This window comes from Chiloscyllium punctatum, chromosome 35 (genome assembly GCF_047496795.1).
Source record: "Chiloscyllium punctatum isolate Juve2018m chromosome 35, sChiPun1.3, whole genome shotgun sequence".
Taxonomy (NCBI): Eukaryota; Metazoa; Chordata; class Chondrichthyes; order Orectolobiformes; family Hemiscylliidae; genus Chiloscyllium; species Chiloscyllium punctatum.
Genome location: NC_092773.1, coordinates 8,157,571 through 8,178,274, shown reverse-complemented (window position 1 = coordinate 8,178,274; position 20,704 = coordinate 8,157,571). Strand labels below are relative to the sequence as shown.

Genomic DNA, 20,704 nt, shown 5'->3' with positions numbered 1-20,704 from the left:
TTGCAGTCTATACTCAGAGCTGAGTGACATACATTTGACAGATAACAACTCGACAGAGCAAATCTACCCCAAACCACCTCCTCCCGACCCCCACTTTAAAACGGGTTATTTCCAGAACATTTCTCACGGTCCTCTTGGCCAAGCTGTCTTGCCAATAAAAAGATTGATGTGGGGTCACTGCCATTAGGCACAAAATGTGCACAGCAGGACTCCACAATCAGCAATGTGATGCCAATCAGAAGACAGCAGTGCTCACTGAGGCTAACGATTGATAATGGGCCATCTCCCCCACTCCGTCTCCAGGCTGAAGACAGCGAGACCTGTTCACATTCCACTTGAACATGCAGACCTAGCCTCTCGGCTTTCTCTAACCTTCACTTCAAACCCAACAGCAGAAATTGGGAGCACGGTGGCTCAGTAGCTAGCACTGCTGCCTCACAGCACTAGGGACCCATGCTTGATTCCAGCCTTGGGGACTGTCTACGTGGAGTTTGCAAAATCTCCCCATGTCTGTGTGGGTTTCCTCCCACAGTCCAAAGATGCGCAGGTTAGGGTGAATTGACCAATGTTGAACTGCCCAAAGAGTGCAGGGATGTACAGGCTTGGTGGCTCAGTTATGGCAAATGTGGGGTTACAGGGATAGGGAAGGGGGTTTGGGTGGGATGCTCTTCACAGGGGCGGTGTGGACTTGATGGGCCGAATGGCCTCCTTTCACATGAAGGAGTCTGTGGATCACCTTAAGCAGAGTCTCACTTTGCGTAATTGGCTCCACACCATGTAAATAAGGAAGAGGAAAGTGGAATTGAGCATGATTACCTCAGCCATGATCCTAGTGAATAGAGGAGCAGACCCGATTAGCTGAATGGACTTACTCCTCTTCCTGTGTTTTCCAGTCTGACCATGCACTCTGATCCAGCCTCCTTTGATGGGAAGTGTTTGGAACAATTCTGATAGTGACATTTGAATGATCCTGTGCTGTCTGCCTTGGGATTGACTGATACCTTATCAATGAGGAGAGTTAACACAAAACCCAGATTCATGTCCAAGAGGAAACCATTCAGGCGGTCAAACCTGTCCCCTCCTTCAAGTCAATCATGGGCTAAAGTGACACTCATCTCCGTTTCCCTCACCTTCACTCCAGATCTCGCAATAACGTTCAACTAACAAACACACCAGCAATCCCAGTCTCAGGAATTTCAATGGAACTCACAGGATCTTGAGTTTGAGATGCCCTCTCACTCTTTTTGTTTGGCAGGAGCTGGGTGCTGCTGACTGGGCCAATGTTTAATGTCTGACCCAAACTGGTCTTGAGAATGTGGTGGAGACCGACGATGAGTTCAGGACTGTTAGGGAGGGAATCCCAGGATTTCATCCCAGTGACACTGAAGGAACAATGAGATTTCCAAGTCAGGATGATGAGCGGCTGAGAGAGGAACCTCCAGGGGGTGGTGTTCCCATCTATCTGCTGCCCTTGTCCTTCCAGATGGAAGTGGGCGTGGATTAAAAAGATGCAGTATCCAAGTTTGCAATGATGCAAGTGCTTGGAGATGAAGTGAGAGAGAGCATGAAGTTCCATTTCATTGATCTGGCCCCTCTTCATTGCAGATGGATTCATTTTCCCAGCAGAGAGTTCATATGCCAAGGGGACACACATAGGATTGGACAGGGTAGACAGATGGACGATGTTGTTTGCAGGAGGCAAGAGAAGTGCATCACTTCCATACCCCAGACCCTGGCACTCAGCCTGCTGAAGGAATGTGCCCCATTGCCTTTAGAGGCTGAACCCATTCAGGAAGCCTGTTGTTAACAGAAATTCCTTCTTAATCTCTGCTGTTGTTTTTTTTTGTCGGCTCAGTTCAGTCACTAGCCTCTCAGTGACCCAGTTATCAAAGGAAACCTGTTTGCCCACATACTTCTGTGCGTCAATTCAACATCCCACCCTTGATAAGAAATCGGAGCCGGAAGAGGCTGTTCAGCCCCTCGAGTCTGTCCAAAACCTTCAGTAATATGACTGCTGTGCCTCAGGCCTCTACCCCTCCTTCAAGCCAGTGGGATCACTTTCCCTGAAGGGTGTGAATGTATGTGTGCGAAGGAATCTCCTTCTCAACTTCTCCCCTTGCCTAAGGCGTGGTGATCCTCAGGTGAAACCACCAAACAACTGACACGGCAGCTGTGTGCCATTGGCAACTTTATCCTTAAACCTGGGGAGAGCTATATGTTTCTTGTTGCCCACTGTAATTAATGTGTGCTCATCAATCCCAAATTTTAATTGGACTGGCCTTTGATTGACAGTGGCAGGATTTCTCTGCTTGCTCCAAGTCAATACTCAAGAAAGTATGCACCTGGGCAGATTGGGAGTGACTTGGATGGTGGGGCCAATGTCTCAGTGTAACATAAAGCAACACTCCCAGGAGCTGAGGCCACTATTATAAATGAAGACAAAGCTTGTGGAGTGTATATGCCTCCCCTACCTGTTGTTGCTACCCTCAGCTGATAGCTTCAAAGGAATTCCATTCTTCAGCATACGCTGTTACCTGTCCACCTCTGTGCAGGTGGGGTGCAGCTCAACAGCCTCCACTGGAGGATGTTCAGCACCTCAATCCCTCACGAGATACCCCACTCGTCCCCTTGAAGAAAGCCGCTTGGCTTTTAAGCAGGGGGCGATTTACAAGCCCAGTCTCAGGGTTTGCGGGAGCAGCAAGCCCACATCAAAGTGAAAGCTTAAATAAGGACTGAGCCAAAAACAAAAACTGCAGATGCTGGAATCCAAAGTAGACAGGCAGGAGGCTGGAAGAACACAGCAAGCCAGGCAGCAGCAGGTGGTGGAGAAGGCAATGTTTCAAGTGGAACCCTTGGACATAGGCTTGCTCGCTGAGTTGGAAGGGTCAATTTCAGACATTTTGTCACCATACGAGGTGCTTTTCCAGCACCACACTCTTGACTCTGATCTCCGGCATCTGCAGTCCTTACTTTTGCCTAACACGATCAGTGAACCTCCGGATGGTGGTATGGCCCGCTTTCTATTTGTGTTCAGGTTTCCTTGGGTTGGTGATGTCATTTCCTGCGGTGACCCTTCTTCAGGACTGGGGGTGGGTGTAAGTGGCAGCTGCAGATAAAGGGGCTGGGAGGTGGGGTAGGGCAGTGAGGTGCGGATAGGTGGAGACAGGTAAGGACTGATGCTGAGATGGCACTGGAGTAGAAGCAGTGTTACTCAAGTATCAGAACTTCTCTAAGTCATTGTGAAAATCAGAGGGCACTGCTGCCTGACCTGAGGGTTCAGCCAGAGACCCTGCCCCATCCCCCAGAAGGCTGTGCCCAACAGACTCAGCAAGAGGCCCACCCATCCCCTGGCACTGGGGCCTCTACACAAACACATTTCAGAGACACGGTGTAACGCATTACGGAATTCATCAGGCAAAAACTCACATTTCCATTCCGTCTTGCTCCATCTCAGGACACTCTGAAGCGCTGCACATTCGAAGCAGTCAGGTTTCCAAGATGTTGTCTCTCTTGGAATGCAGGATGTCGGGGCCCAGCCTTACACAGCAAGATCCCACAGAAAGCAATGCAAGAGTGACCCACTGATCTGTTGTTAGTGACATGGGCTGTTATAAATCTCATTCAGTAAGGCCCCTAGCCATATCGTCACTGTTCTTGGAAAACTCCCATCCCTCAAACTCTCTCATGCAGCTTAAATGGCATTTGTGGTCCTCATTAATGTCTTGTCTAAAAGGGTAGGGTTAGGGTGATTACTCACTCTCCAACAATCCTGAACCGGGGAACACGTTTTAAACATTAGGCTTGCTGGTTTCAGATGGAAGCAGAGTTTTATTTCCTCAGAGGTTCATGTGTGCTCAGCTGAGTGAGAGATGTTTTTCAGTGATGAGTGTGTTAAGGTTTCGCACAGCAGGTAGGGAAGTAAAGTTGAGAGGTTAATCTTCCTGAATAGCAGAACAGGCTCAAAGGTTGAAGGATTCATTCAGGCTCCCCATGTTTGTGTTATCCTACAGCCTAGGGTGAACTCTACGTCACTGGAAGCAGCACAATTCCATCTCCTCACTATCTACACTGTTTTTTCTTCCTGTCCATAGCCAGTCCCCCTAGATCCCTCTGCACATTAAGCAGCAAAGATAGTTGCACAGCATGGAAACAGACCCTTCGATCTGACTAGGCCATGCCAACTGTGCTCCCAAACTAAATTCGTCCGACCTGCACGTTTTGGGCCCATATTCTTCCAAACTGTTGCTATTCATTGACCTACCCAAATGTCTCTTAAACACGGAGTGCATCCACATCCACCATTTCCTCTGGCAGCTCATTCCACAAACGAACCACAGTGTGTGAGAAAACCTTGCCCCTTTAAACCATTTTAAATCTTTCTCCTCTCGTCTTACATCTACGCCCCCTTGTTTTAAACTTCCCTGCCCTAGGGAAAGACCGTTACTATTCTCCTTATACACGCTCGCCCATGACTTTACAAACCTCCATCAGGTCACTCTTCAACCTCTGACACTCCAGTGAAAAACTCCCAGCCTATCCTTATAACTCAAACCCTGCAACATCCTTGTAAATCTTTTCTGAACCCTCTCTAATATAACAAGATCCTTCCGATAGCAGAGTGACCAGAACAGTACACTCCACAAGTGGCCTGACCAACGTCCTGTATAACCTCAAAATGACATTCCAAATCTGATACTCAAAGCTCTGAGCAATGAAGACCAGCATGCAAAATGCCTTCTTAACCACCCTGTCTACCTGTGATGCCAAGTTCAAAGAATATGGTTTCTGAACTGCTCGGTTTTCTGTTTTTGAAGCCTACCCAGGACCCTCCCATTACTTGGACACAGACTGTCATTTTTTTAAATCAAAGTGCAATATGCAACATTTTTCCAGATTAAACTGCATCTGCCACTCCTCGGGGCAAACAACAGGACACAGGACAGATCCTACCTGTCAAGGAGCACAGAACCAGAAATGACACTTCCCATCAGCCTCAGGAAACTCATTGTCTTAACTGATTTCGCTTCGATCATGACCAACAAATGTGAATAATAGGACAGTATTAAACTGTGCAGTTTGACTCTGAGGCTGGAGTAAAACTTGCAAGAGGATATGATACTGTTCCAACATGGTGAACCTGACCATAAAGAGATGAAGTTGTGAGATGGGACTTATCATGAACATCTCAATGAATGATGCTTCCTGCAAGGCTTACAATGGTACATACCTGAGCAGCAGTCAGGTACAGCTCCGAGACCCACAGGCATGGCTGGAACAACAACTGGCATTTACACAGCACCTTTTTTAACCAAGTCAAACATTCTGAGCAGCTGCTCCTGTTGTTATCCAACAAAATCTGACATCTGGTCACATAGACGATGTCAGGCGAGCAGGCACTAATATTTACAGTGAGGCAGTGTTTGAGAAGCACATTTACGGAGGACAGTGTTGGGGTCATGACCTCTTGGGGTTTGGGAGAGGGATAGGGAATCCCAGGAGCAGGGGCCAGGCAAGTGGAAAACACACCCAACATCCTGGAATGATTCAGTTTATTAACGTTCAAGAGGCCAGGCTTGGAGGAACAGGGAGATGCTGCAGGGTGGGAGGACATGAGGGATATACAAGGAGTTGACTCTGTGAAGGGTCTTGGAAACAGGGGATGAGTATTTCTAAATTGTTGAGGTGCTGGAGCAGGAGCTAAGAGAGACACAGGGTCTGATGGGGAGACAGGAGTTAGGGATGTCCGAAGACAATGCTCTGACACAGGAGGGTCAGCTAGCCAATGAGTCCTGAAGCTCTGTTGTTATATTTGCCAACGTTTCCTTCAGTCTGTGACCCTGCTCCAATGCAGTAGCTTGGCAGACTTGCTTCCAAGTGTCATCACATTGGAGATTCACTCACAAACCTGAATGGGGTGTTCCCTGTTCCTTCAGGATTGCTGTGCAAACAGCCATGTTGGGGGCTGCTGACCCACAGGAAGTACAAAGAGTCTCATTTATCCCTGTTCTGAACTCGCCTTCCAGGGCTGTCAAGATCTGCAGGGGGATTAAACCGGAACTTCTGGTTCAGAAACAGATACCTGATCCTCTGCACCACATCTCCATCCAATGCCAGCAGCAGGATTATTCCTGTGATACCTCAAACAGCACAACATTCCCACGTAATTAGAGTCAACAATATCCTGATGTAAGAGTATTGACTGTTGTGATGGAGACACAGCGGCAGACATTGATCATACAGTCAGAACACACCAGCAGCAATTACATAATGATTCCTTGACAAATCTGTCAGCAGACCAGGTGTCACCTCTTCCCACTGTGTGTCCGTTTTTCAGCACTGACCCTCTGACAATGTGGCACTCCCTCAGTCCTGCTTTTGGCATGTCAGTGTGAATTCTGTGCTGAGATTGACAAAAAGTGTCCCTGAAGGTGTGACTGCACGCCGAGAGAGTTAGTTCCTGGTTTATGGGTGACCCCCTCATGTGAGCAGTGTACTTATTAGTACAAGATGCACTGCAGACCTGGGCCTGTGTAATAGGCTACATGTTCACCATGATGCTGTCAGAATCCTGTGCTCAAGTCAATGATCTGACAGGCAGTTCAACACTGCCACCTGCAGGCAGGCAATGGGCAGTCACCAATGGCCCGAACATGTCAGCACATCACCAGGCAGACAGACATAGCCCTTGGCATTAATGCCCTATAGCTGCAGGCCGGGGCCTGCTCTACATCCTGGACAGTGTTAACATCGGGTTAAAATACAACATCAGCTTGCTGCCTATCAGCAAAAAAAGAGAGCGGTGCACTGATTGTCTTTGCCTGATCCCTCCAATCTGAGGTTGTCATGGTACACCCAGCATGAGGCTGAATTGCTCACTTCACAGTGAGTTGGTTTCGCAGAAAGATTTCCTTTTCACGGGGAGTGAGTTCTGAATCAGCCCAGAGGCTCAGACCGTTCCCTGGATGGCAGGACACATTAGCCAAGCCTGAAGGTGGACAGCAGGGAAGACCCTGAATACACAGCACAGCACACCGAGATACCCACATGGGGAGGGGAGGTGGGAGTCTGCATCACCTGGAACAAGATCGGGCTGCTAGTCTTCTCTCACCAACAGGCACAACACTGGGATTCGTGTGGATCACTCCTGTTACAGGAACAAGCTGTCTGAAGTTGGTATCGATCAGAGCTGGCCCCTGGTTCACTTCCACACTTGCTTGCTCCATGCTGTTGAATCCCTTCATGTTCACAAGTCTACCAATCCTAGTCCTGAAAACAGGTAATGACTTGCAACTCCCAAGATTCCCAGCCCCCTGAGGGAAGGAATTACTCATCTCATTCTAAAATGGGCAATCCTTGTGTCCTGGGACTCAGGCAGGAGATACAGCCTCTGACACTTCGCTCCCTTGAGTACTGACCTCCTCCACCAAGCCTTTGTTAATTTCTTCCTCATCCCACCTTAGCTGCTTCATTCACACCTGAACGCGCCAAGGGAAAGGGAGACCGGCAAGTTAAAACAAGCTGGCTTATGATTTGTGAAAAGCTCTCTTTCAACCCTGCTCTGTTTGTGTTAGTCCACTCCAATGTGTGGACACCACTGTTTGAGTTGAGATGTGAAACATCCCAGCACTGCAGGTAATAAGTGAAAAACAACCTCTCTCACTCCAAATGCTCCAACTGAATGGAAACAGGTTGCAGCCCATAGAGCTGACCTACAAAGCAGTTGAAAATAAACTACAACACCCCATCATCTATGCTTCAAGGAACTCAAGAGACTCACCTGTACATTTTTGTTTTTAAGTGTTATCTTTCTCGGACCCACCTCTTATGTGTGTGCAGTGCCTTGTTATTCCCTCTAAAATGAGTAACTTACAACTTCAATCTTCTGTTTGACTCAAGAAGGTCGAACTCTGTTTCAAAGAGAAAATCCTCTGGGTCTGGGAGAAAACCATCTTCCAAATCGAGGATACTTTTCAAAATAACATCATTGCAACCAGCCAAGGGAGTCGTGTGAAAAGGTTCTGGGAGAGAATGGCCAGAGATTAAGATTTGCAGAAGGGATTAGTGTTAAATGTTGGAGGTTTGCCTCTGTCGGGGGATACCAATGTTGTGTTTATCCAGACCCTGAACCAAACCTTTCAAAACAAAGTCAGGGTGGGTGAAGTTACAGGGGGTGCAGACTACAATGTCTGCATGTGGACCACCCTGAAGCCATAGCCTCTCCCCTCACAGTCACATTCCTGAAACAATTTTCTCTTCTTGAGTCATTGTGAGAAACAAAAACAAACAGTGAATGGTGCACTCTGTTTAATAATTGCAGAATACCGTGAGTCTGATACACACACAAACAATACAAGTGTTGGAGTTCAACACTTCAAACTGAAGCTACACCATCAGACATTACCTTCACTTCCTACACACTGTGCCGTGCTTCGTCTGTAAAAGGGACAAACACATTCGACTATGATACAACACAGCGAGGTGAACAGAGTGCGACTGATATTTCTCACTGCTGTGTTGGATGCACAGCTTTCTCCAAGTACAAATAAGACCTGTATTGCTGAGCTTTGGAGTGGTGTAGCCCTCCCAGGCACACAATGCTGTGTAAAACGATGCACCAACACTTCAGTTAAACGCACATGTTCTGTGGGGGGTGCTGAGAGAGCACAGTCTCTCATCCGGCCCTTCTCTGCTCCTGACTTGGATGTGGAAGGTGAGTCCAGCTCTACTTTGACCAGAGTGAGATGTGTCCCATTCACGTGAGGTGGTCCTGGGGTCCGAGCCACGCTCTACACCCCTGAGTCGCTGATGGTGGGGGGAGGGGTGGATAAAGCTGAGTGTCTGTCTCTGCTGCTGGGTCATCGGGCAGTGTCTGCAGAGCTTGGCTTCCCCTCTCCCGAACTTGTGATCAGCCGAATTCTCGCACAGTGGTCCCTGAACTCGCTTTGGTTAGTTGGGACCAGGAATCAGAGTGGTCCCTGTGCACAAATCCCTGAATCAAGTGGAATTGGTCAAACTGGGAGGGAATGACAGCTCCAGCTGATAAAGAAAGGGTGTCCAGGGCACGTCCCCTACAAACATTATTGCTGGTTAAAATGCCAGAGTGGTTCACAACTTGGAGACTGCAAGACAAGGAGAGCTTGGTTCAGTGGCTTCTGGAAGCTTCCATGCCCTTCTCCATTAACCCACGTCTGGAGTAAGGACTGCATCACAAATAAATCCTGCACAGAGAGCAAACAGGAAGACCTAGTTGATGCTAATGTATATCCCCCTCTGACCATCAGGAATGAATGGGGATGAAATGCTGTCCTGTCCCCAGTCAGGTCAGTTCCCGTGCTCCTGGAGAAGGGCAGCTCTCCCCTCTCTCTCTCTCACACACACACACACACACACACACACACACACACTCACACAGAGATTACAAAGGGATGCCCTCTCTCAGTCCTCCCTCTGTTCTGCCTGCTCGTCAGTCTCTGGTTTTGGATCTGCCGACGTATACAGGAAATTGCAGCAGATGTAGAGTGGGAACATCAGGAGTCTGCTGTCCAGATTCAGCACCACCTGTTCCTGCATCCAAAGAGAACCCAGCATGTGAGCAGCACATTGGAACAAAGGCAACACACTTCACACCCAGACTCGAGACCAGCACCAGCTCAGAGCTGAGCGTGGAAACTAACTCTCCACTCCTCCCACCGCCTCCGCCCACCCCTAAAAACACAAACTCCTCTGCTCTGGCATCATACAGTGAGCTGGGGGGGGGGGTCAACATCCATTGGGATGTTGTGTTGGGATATGATGGGATCAGTCAGGTGGTTATGAGATGAATTGGGAAACTCAGGTGGAGGATTAGGCCATTCAGCCCCTTGAACGTGCTCTGTGTTCAATAGGACCATGCTTGATCATCAAACTCAGTCTCCTGTTCCCTGCTTTCACTCAATAGCCTGTGACCCCTTCAGGCTGAAATATTGCATCTACGGCTTCTTGAAAGTCTTCCACATTTTAGCCTCAACACTTTCCTGTGCGAGGGAAGTCCTCAGGTTCACCACTCCCTTGGTAAAAAAATCCCTCCTCATTTCTGTCCTAAATGGCCCACTCCTTTTCCTTGAGACTACGACCCTCTCGTTCTGGACTCCCTGGTCATCAGGAACATCCTTCTTGCATCTCGCCAGGTTAGAATTTTCTCGGTGACTGGGAGATCCACCCCATTCTCTGAAACTCAACTGAATACAAGCCTAACGGATCTAGTCTCTCTCAAAGGTCAGTCCTGCAATCCCAGTAAGTGCCTCATGAGCTCCAACTTTGTTCCTTGGGTAAGGAGACCAGAACTGCACACAAGATTCCAGGTGTGGTTACACCAACGCCCAGTGTAACAGCAACAAGACATCAGTGTTCCTGTACTCGATTTCTCACAGTGCAAAGGCCAGCATCTCACTTGCCTTCTTACCCACTGACGGCAGCTGCTCGCTTCCCTTCAGCGAGTGGTGGACCAGGACATTGCCCTCTTCCCAGCTGACGACCATTCCTATCATGTCATGGCCCTCCTGCTTTTACCAATGACAGCTGATAACCTCACACTGAAACACATTACACTCCGTCAGCCTGTCCAAATCACATTGCAATATCACTGCATCCTCCTCACAGCTCACCCTCCCACCCAGCTTTATGTCATCTGTAAATTTGGAGATCTGACATGTACTTGCCTCATCTAAACCATTAACATACATGATGAATAACTGGAGACCTACACTGACCCTTGCGACACCTCACTAGTCATTGCCTGCTATTTGGAGAAGGGCCCATTTATTCTTTCCCTTAGTTTGCGATCAGCCGAACAGATTTCTGACCATCTGAAAACACTGCCACAATCCCACAGGGTTTTAATTTCACAGGCTAATCTCTCACATGGGACCTTATTAAAACCCTCTGAAAGTCTGAACAAATCACATCCACTGGCACTGCATGCACCCCCACCCCCCCCACCTCCCCCCTTACCCAATCTACTAGTCACACCCTGAAAACCACTGCAGCACATTTGTAAGGGAAGATTCCCCTTCAGAAATCCCCGCTGACTCATTGTGATCCTGTCACTCGCTTCTCCGTGCTCTGTAATGACATCCTTTACAATGCAGTCCAGCATTCTGTCGTCTTCTTGTTAGAGTGCTCTTGTTTCAAGGTTCACCAGGAAAGGCACGACTCTCAAACTTGGACATTTGAAGGATGTTGAGGAAACTGGGAGGTTCAGTTGAAAACCTGGCAGTGATTGCATTCCCTATGCACCCAGTCACTGCACATCAACGTACCTGATCTTTTTCCAGTGACAAGATCTGGTAACCTGTTGATCGGCTACAGATCACTTTCCCATTGCTGTCAAAAGATGCCAGTCTTAGCCTACAATGGACAGGAGAGAGAGAGCGATTAGATCAGAAGACCAGCAATCCCCCAACTCCTTTCTTCTTCACTCTCCACGTTGTCTGGAACAGAAAAAGGATTCAGATTTCCCTGATGCACTGACCTCTGTTCCAAGGAGATCTCCTGGGTAGCTGTGCCTGACAGACACGTTCTTACAGTGTTGTTCTGTCAATCCCCTTCAGTGTTTGCAGACAGTCTCAGGATTGCAGTGACCATGTGCTAAAGCAAGGAGAGGGAGTGGCTGACTCAACAGTGACAGAAGGCAGTCACAGAGAATCGGTACAGCCAGTCTGAACATCATGGTGGACAGGAAAGTCAGTGCTACCATGGTTGGCACAGGGAACACAGTGCAAGTTTAATCTGTTGCCATGTGGACATTGGGTCCACCATTTGTTCCCTGACTGGCAGTACCCATTCAGAGACAGGCATGTAAAGTGGGCGGAGGAGGAGGAAGAGATCTGTGGGCGTTTGCCCCTCCAGCGCGCATGCAAACACAGATGCACACACACATAGATACAGACACAGACACACAGACACAAACAGACAGACAGATAGACAGACAGAGACTCCATGAGTGTGCTGAGGATTACAGAGACTTCTCTGGGTAACCTCCTCCTTGGAGCGGTCTCCAGCTCTGACCCCATATCAGATGGGAATCTGTGTAGAGAATGCCAGCTTCTCCAATGAAGTGATGGTCCCTGACTGGGGGTTCAGACACTCAGTTCAGGCCTGACAGACACAGTCCCTCCCCACAGCTTGGTATAAACATGGTTCACCCTCTGTATGCCTGAGGAATCACACTGAGCCAAGGGCTCGCGAGGTGGGGGCTGTGATTTCAGACCATTTCAGTATGAGAAGCAGAAACAGCAGTGAAACAGAGAGAGTGGTAAGGCTCTGGAGGACACTGATTCAGACAAAACAGAATTGAACAATCCCGTCGCTGAGTAACAAGGTACAAACATGGCCAAAGGGGAAGGCACAGGGGATGGTGAGTGACAGCTCAAAGCAGCTCGTACAGGCTCGAAGGACCAAAGGGCTTCCTGGACTGCACTGTCCCACAAAGCTGGCTTGTAGCCAGGCAACAGGAAGCTCTCTTTGATCTTCACAACAAACCAAGGATTAACATCACTGTAACACTGGGAATGACAGCAATGATCACTGTGTGAGCACGCAGACATCAAGATGGAAGTGGCGTTGAGGCTGTGTGTGACACTGGAGAGATCTGGAGAATATTACACAGCTCACATTGGGAAAGCTATCCAACTGTTCAAGGGTCCTGAGAAAGACCTGTCAGTGCAAGGGATTATCAACTCAGGGTTGTGAACATTACAAAGAGCAACCAACAAATAAAGCCCTCACCAACGGTGGGGGGGGGCCGCATGTGGGACACATTTACACAAGTGGCTGCTGAGGTAACAGCTTCTGTTTCAGGGGCAAGAGGATGCAAAGGTACAGCTGGATGACAGCATAATACACTGGTAATGAGCTAGCACAACAAGGAAGGGTCCAATGGTCTCCTCGCCAATTTCTCCTCACACCTTTCACATTGAGAGAGAAACTGTGTATGCATCTGATAAAGGCACTGACCTACTGAACTGCACACAAACACATCACAAAGCCAGGTACAACCCAAGAAACACGAGGAAAAATTGCAGGTTTCAGCATCACAGATTGGCACGGAGTGAATGGTGCCATTCCTGATCACCAATCAGTTCCCTCTTTGCCTCACAATCAATCAATGTCTTAAAGAGAAATATAAGAGAGGTTTAAGAGCAACTTGGTCAAGGCGACATTGGAGTGGAAGGTGAATGGCATTGCAGTGTCTGCTGGGACCATAATGATTGGACTGAACAAGGGAGCACATTACATCAAACACTCTCAGTCCATGTCCCAAACTGACTGATCAGATACTCCAGCTTCATCCCTCACTTCTCAATAAGCAACAAATTCAATCACCACTGGGTGACATTTCTCAGAAAGATTGCAATCAAGACAATGGACACTCTCAGCATGTGGGCGGATTCTCTGTCGAGCAGAGAATGGAGCCTTTTTGGAAAGGGAAATGTGAGCAATCACTTTGGAAATCCCATGGGTGAGGCACTACTTTCTTATCTCTGTGACTTGGTCTTTGGGGCTTGACTGACAACTGTCAACCCCAAGACTCAAGGTCAGGATGAAGCCAGCAAACTCTTCAAACCCGACACCAGGGGTTCAGCAAGTCAAGGAATCCAGATCAGGGTGGAATTAAAATGGAGTCAAGCTGCAGGGAAGTTGCACTGAGAGACAGGTTCATGGGTCCACAGTGCACAGAGTACAACAAGGCAAAATTCACACCATGCCAAGGAGACCAAACAAGGCTGAAGGTTTGGGCAAGGAACAGCTTACTCCAAGGACATGAGATTTACGCAGGGAATTCCAGAGCCTGGGATGAACTGGGAGATGGAAGAGGGGACACAGACAGATGGGGCAGGGGAAGCTGGAAGAGGGAACACAGACATACGGTGGGGGGGGGGGGGGGAAATGGGGAGAAGCTGGAAGAGGGGACATAGAGAGACGGGGTACTGGAAGAAGGGACAGAGACTGAGGGGTGGGGTGGGGAGCTGGAAGTAACAGTGTGTTCACCCAGTGTAATTGAGGTGGGAACTGGGGTGGGGGGGGGGGGGGGAAACTTGTCTGAAGATTCAGACAGACCTCAGCAACCACCCTGTGACTGTACAGAGGAATTGCCACTGGGATGTGACAATGTGGCAGCACCATTATCCCTGAGCCCTTTGGGGGAGACAGCTCATCAGGAGTGTTAGTGACAGCAGCTCCACCATCTTCCCACACCGTCCCTCACACATCTACTCTCCACAACTGATGGGAGTGAGAAGCAGAAACTGGCACTGACATCTAAGGTCACAACTCTATCAGTGACAGCGCAGACCTGCAAGGAGGGACATGCCTCAGAAGACCTTCGCAGGAAGGGAAGGGAATTTCACTCCCAGAGCCCTCAGCTTCATCCATCACCTGGTATGCCTCCAGTTGGTTGAGTTGCGATCCTGCTTGGGGACTGTCCTGAGATTGCTATTTACAAATGGTGAGAATTGGCCATGTGCTGCCAGAGGCTCACATTTCCAGTGCAGTTCTGGAGACAGCACCAGGAGAGATTGTTTATTGGAGGGGGTTTGGACAGAGCTGACTCTGTGTGGGGAACGGTGAGATGTCAATGACACAAAGACAGAATCCTTGAGGTCAGGGATTCAGCAGGACCTCACGGGTGGACAACATGGGGTTTCAACTGGAGATGTGAACTCTCCCACCGACAAGCAGTGACCATCAATGGGCAACACCAATAAGGCAGGTTGCTGTACAAGGAATGATTCAAGCTGATGACCAACAGGTTGGAACTGCTGCACATCTGAACACAGGGTCTCAATACATGCACCTTTCCAGTGTCTCCTGTCACCCACATGAAGGAAGGTCTGGGAAGGGGAAGGAGAATCCTGTGGTAAAAACAATGACTGCAGATGCTGAAAATCAAATACTGGATTAGTGGTGCTGGAAGAGCACAGCAGTTCAGGCAGCATCCAACGAGCAGCGAAATCAACGTTTCGGGCAAAAGCCCTTCATCAGGAATAAAGGCAGTGAGCCTGCAGCATGGAGAGATAAGACCCCCACCCTCCTCTAGCTTATCTCTCCATGCTGCAGGCTCACTGCCTTTATTCCTGATGAAGGGCTTTTGCCCGAAACGTCGATTTCGCTGCTCGTTGGATGCTGCCTGAACTGCTGTGCTCTTCCAGCACCACTAATCCAGTATAAGGAGAATCCTGTGCCCAGTGTGGGAAGGTTGCTCCTACCGAAAGGCGATATTCCTGCGCGGAAGGAGGCTGACAGCCCCATTACACGGCTGGCTCAGGCTGTTCCTCTTGAAGATGATGAATCGGTTTGTGTAGGTCACCAGCAGATCAAAGCCAAAGCTGAAACCAGTCCATCGCCAGCAGTACTGGGGAGAGGCAAAACACAACAGCATTGTCACTCAAAAGCATTTCACAACCAGTAATTGCTCCAACATCACTTTCACTGATAACCAACCCTGTGCAGAGGGGACTGGGACCGGGGTGGGTGGTGGTGCTGTCCAGCGTGGGGACAAATCGCACACACTGTTTGATACGACTCAGATTCCACATCGACCAGTTTCACTACCACCGGCTGGATGAGCTTGGAAAAGACTTTGAGCAGACCACAAGACAATGTCAAGCTGATCACGCTCAGTCTCACAGTGTAGTTACAACCGACTGCCACTGCTGAAGGGGCTGACCACATCGAGACTGGAACAAGAAGTCAAGAACTGACCGTGTCCACAAACTGAGAGGTTTCCAAGTTTCAGGATTTGGGGGAGAGCCAGGGAGATCAGTTCAACATCGGTAAAATTAGGAACTTGGGTGAATCTTTCTTGTCCATGGGGACTGAGTCTGTGCAATGTACTGCAGGGATGGGAAAAGAGGTTCAAATCTCTCACTATCATGTCCTAACTAAACATTTTCATCAAATCACTGGAGCTGGAAAGCAAACATCTAAAATTTCCATCCAAAATTCACAAACAAAATGATGACTTTTTTTTGTACTAAGAAAGTGACTGTTTGTTAACACAAGCTGGAATAGAAGTGAAACCACCCATTCCATCGAGTGTATGCTGACTGATGAGAATAAACACTCCAGTTGTCATCAGCTCCAAGGTGAATCCTGTTTTGGAGCTTTTGCCAATAGCTGGTGTTGACGATCTTACTCTGGTTGGTGAACGGTCTCCACAGGAGCCTGCAAAGCCTCAGCCTCACCGTGGAGACTTGACCTTGTGTAGTGGTGAGCATCTCACTGAGGGGGGCCAGTTTGTGTTCACCTCCTGACCAATCTCCAATGTCTTACATTCCAAATCTCCTCAATGCTCCAACTTTCTGCTGAGCTGGCAGCTGCAGTGGCTTTGCAGGCTGAGTATGAGCCTGATATTGTGGCCAATCATTTCCCAGACAGCAGATCAAATCCCCACATCAGCAGCATCATTTCCGAAAGGCGGAAGTACCATTCTGTGAGGATGCAGTCAATTATCATGGATCAAAAACCACAGCCACCTGAAAAAGCCTGCAATGGGACAAGAAGCAAACTCACACACTAACACAGCAGAAACAGGAGTGTGAACAGCTGGGTCACTTCATTAGATGGCCCCAGTTTGAAGTGCGTGTTGAAACCATCTAGCGCCCCATGACACCCACCATTCTTTGTATGGAATGACTCCAGGAGAATCTGATGTGCTGAGCAGTCCATGCAGCCCCTGCAGCTCCAGCTCATTGTCACAAGTTGACAAACACCAGCATGCAGCCATGTGCTGTGGCAGATTGTAAACTCTGGCTTTGCAGGGCCTGAGGTTTTCAGGTGAGCAGGGGGTGCCTCAGATCATCGTCAGCATGAAACAAAAGCAGAAACTGGGGCAGAAACCCAGCATCTGGGGAGAAAGGAACAGAGTTCATGTTTGACGTCCAGGGACCCTTGCTCAGAACTGCTGAGTTTCTCCAGCAATGTCAGCAGAGTACCCCTCTGAAATGTGCCAGAACACAGACCGGAGCAGATGACCATGACTGACCCCTCCGTCTCGGAGAAATGCTTTTTACTCCAAGGAGACAGACACCAGTTCCTCTCGCCTCTCCATGTAGCTGCAACACCCCATCCCTGGGTCCATTCCACCTACACCCACCTCCCCACCCTACCACCTCAAATCTTGCAAACGCTATCCCAAGTGTGCCCTTTCACTCAGCAGCAGCAGGAAGCATGTGGGGCTCAGGGTTGCGATGACAGAGACTGTAAGGTTATCCCCATCCACGTGACTGACCAGGAATCTCTCCCATTTTGACCATCTACCGCTGGAGCTATCCGGCCACATTACAGACAAACCTCCCGTGGCCATCAAATTTCGCAGTGTGATTCGAAGCTGGGAAATGACCCACTGCATTAGCAGACTGCTCTCAGTCTCAGTCCAAGTCAATCATATCTTCACTGACAGAGCACTGCTCTGCAAGTCAATCCCTGGAGAGTCCTTCCTCTAAATTAAAACAGAGCCGCTCACCAATAATCAGTGCATTCTGTCACAAAGCCAATTACATCTCTGTGCAGGCAGTGTCCCATAAATTCCCTTGCGCTTCAATCTTGCTGACAAGTCTATTACGTGGGACTTGATCAAACAGCAGCTGCACTTCCCTCATCAGTACAATCTGCTTCTTCATCCAGGAACTGGATTAATGCAGTCAAACATGATTTCCCCTGAATAAATCTGTCATTCAATTCATTAGCAGTCAGATTAAGGAGTGCAAATGCCACCATTCTTTTCTGAAAGGGGTTACATCAATACGTTAAGATACAGCTTTACACAGAACAATCAGCAGGTCATTTAAAGAACCGAGAACAGTACAGCACAGTACAGACCCTTTGGCCCACAACGTTGTGTCCAGCATTTCCCTTGATCAAAGACCAACCAAACCTACACCCCTCACAATTTACTGCTGTCCATGTGCTTGTCCAGCAGTCGCTTAAATGGCCCGAACATCTCTGATTCTACGACCACTGCTGGCAGTGCATTCTACACACCCACCACTCTCTGCATAAAGAACCTCCCTCTGACACCTCCCCTATACCTTTCTCCAATTACCTTAATATTATGACCCTTCATGACAGCTATTTCTGCCCTGGGGAAAAGTCTGTGGTTATCTATGACTCACCTCTCTTCCTTCCTTCCTTCCTTTCTCCAGTGTGAAAAGCCCTAGCTCACTCTACCTCCCTTCCTAAGACAAGCCCTCCAATCCGGACAGCATCCTGGTAAATCTCCTCTGCACCCTCTCAAAAGTATCGACATCCTTCCCATTATGAGGTGACCAGAACTGGACACAATATTCCAAGTGTGGTCGAACCAGGATTTTACAGAGCTGCAGCAAAACCTCGCGGCTCTTCAACTCGTTTACCCTATGAATGAAAATCAAAACACCATATGCCTTCTGAACAATTCTATCAACTTAGGTGGCATCTTTGAGGGATCTATGTATATGAACCCCAAGATCCTGCTGTTCCTCCAGACTGCCAAGAATCCTGTCCTTAACTCTATATTCAGCATTCAAATTCGACCTTCCAGAATGAATCACTTGCTATTTATCCAGGATGAACTCCACAACAGCTGTCCTTCTTTGAAACCAGCTACTATACCCATTGTAGGGGCTGTTTATACTGCTTATTCAAGCAGATACTGCAGATGAGCTGCAGCAGCGGATGTATATAACGGAAATTCAGCCAGCCTACAGAATGGAGACCAGTCTTTGAGGACAAAGTCCTTCAATCTGCCAAGGGGAAGGGACACTTTGTCAGGAGCAGTCCCAGATGCTGCCATACAAGAAATGAGGACAGCACTGAAACTGCAGTGTCCTTGGGGAAATTTCCCCGCAGCACTCTGACGATCTGAATAATACATTCCAAGAAGGCTGCAGACCTTCAAACATAAACCAGTCCATTACATACAAACGCAAACAATTTCAAACTTGTACCCTGTAACAAACATGTCACCTTTCACGTCGAACATGCAGTGCTGGTCTCCCTGCTATTGGAAGGATATTGTGAAACTTGAAAGGGTTCAGAAAAGATTTACAAGAATGTTGCCAGGATTGGAGAGTTTGAGCTACAGGGAGAGGCTGAACAGGCTGGGGCTGTTTTCCCTGGAGCGTTGGAGGCTGAGGGGTGACCTTATACAGGTTTAGAAAATTATGAGGGGCATGGATAGGGTAAATGGTGAAGGTATTCTGTTCCCAAGGATGGATGTGTCGTCCCAGTCAACACGCCAAACAATGACACACACGAGAATTCCTAGAAGCTTGGCATTCCAACCGGAACTCTATCAACAAACACATCGAGTTCGACCCCATCTACCACCCGATGAGAAAAGGAACAGGAAGTGACCTCACCACAGGAAATAACATCACCAACCCAAAGAAACCCAAACATATAAATAGAAAGCAGGGATTTTCAGCATTGCTTCGCCTGAGGCCCACAGAAGATGTTACCTAGTGATGGTGACGAAACATCTGGAAATGAACCTTGCAGCTCAGTGAGCAAACCTACATCCAAAACGTCAAACTGAGCAACAAATCTTCTCAAAACTCGCTATTTAAAGAGCATCTGAATGGGTATATGAACAGGGAGGGTTTAGAGATTTATGGGCTAAGTGCTGGCAGGTGGGACGAGATTAATTGAGGATATCGAGTTGGCATGGACGGGTTGGACCAAAAGGTCTGTTTCCATGCTGTACATCTCCATGTGCAAAACTCAAGGCCATCAGTGCAAATGAGTCAGCAAGGGATTCAGCAGAAACCCAATCACCTTGCAAGTGCTGAGGATGTGCAACTCTGTATCTCAGGCAGTGCTGGGTATGGATCAAATGCAGGAGGGAGCTAGGAAGAGAAGCAGATGCTGAGCAGGTGAGGACAGGAAGGTTAGGAGGAGGCTGGAGGATAGTTAACCCTGGCCAGCTGTTGGTTTAGCAGCTTAAGAACAGCTCTGCTGCTTCACAAGTCTGTTCACAAAGTTTCTTTGCTACTTTCTCAAGACTTACATCACCATCTTTCACCAGCTTCCTTCCACAACGCATGCTGCAGACTTCACACTGTTCCTTGTTGATTTCCTTTGGACTGCAAACAGCAAATGACAACATAATCAAAGCTCATCCAATGAGCTTCACATCAATCAGCCAAGGCATGGAGGCAAACATTCCAAACTCTACTGAGGGAGCGCTGGATTGTCACAGGGTCAGTGCTGAGGGAGCGCCGCACTGTCAGAGGGTCAGTGCTGAGGGAGTGCTGCACTGTCAGAGGGTCAGTGCTGAGGGAGTGGGCACTGTCAGAGGGTCAGTGCTGAGGGAGTGCTGCACTGTCAGAGGGTCAGTGCTAAGGGAGTGGGCACTGTCAGAGGGTCAGTGCTAAGGGAGTGCCATACTGTCGGAGGGTCAGTGCTGAGGGAGTGCCCCTCTGTCGGAGGGTCAGTGCTGAGGGAGTGCCCCTCTGTCGGAGAGTCAGTGCTGAGGAAGTGGGCACTGTCGAAGGGTCAGCGCTGAGGGAGTGCTGCACCGTCGGAGGTTCAGTGCTGGGGGAGTGCTGCATTGTTGGAGGCTCAGTACTGAGGGAGCACCGCACTGTCGGAGGGCCAGTCCTGAGGGACTGCCACACTGTCAGAGGGTCAGTGCTGAGGGAGCACCGCACTGTCGGAGGGTCAGTCCTGAGGGACTGCCACACTG

The 20,704-nt window shown here is 48.8% G+C and overlaps 1 protein-coding gene across 1 annotated transcript in view; it reads right to left on the bottom strand.

The window, feature by feature from the left end:
* Positions 1-8,289: 8,289 nt before the first annotated feature.
* gmcl1 (germ cell-less, spermatogenesis associated) overlaps positions 8,290-20,704 on the bottom strand; it is a 55,876-nt gene continuing 43,461 nt past the window's right edge. The window contains exons 11-14 of the mRNA XM_072553895.1: positions 20,027-20,102; positions 15,246-15,391; positions 11,298-11,385; positions 8,290-9,564 (exon numbers count right to left, since the gene is read on the bottom strand). Of these exons, the coding sequence (XP_072409996.1) occupies positions 9,436-9,564; positions 11,298-11,385; positions 15,246-15,391; positions 20,027-20,102 (439 nt within the window). The 3' untranslated portion in view covers positions 8,290-9,435. The remainder of the gene's footprint in view (positions 9,565-11,297; positions 11,386-15,245; positions 15,392-20,026; positions 20,103-20,704) is intronic.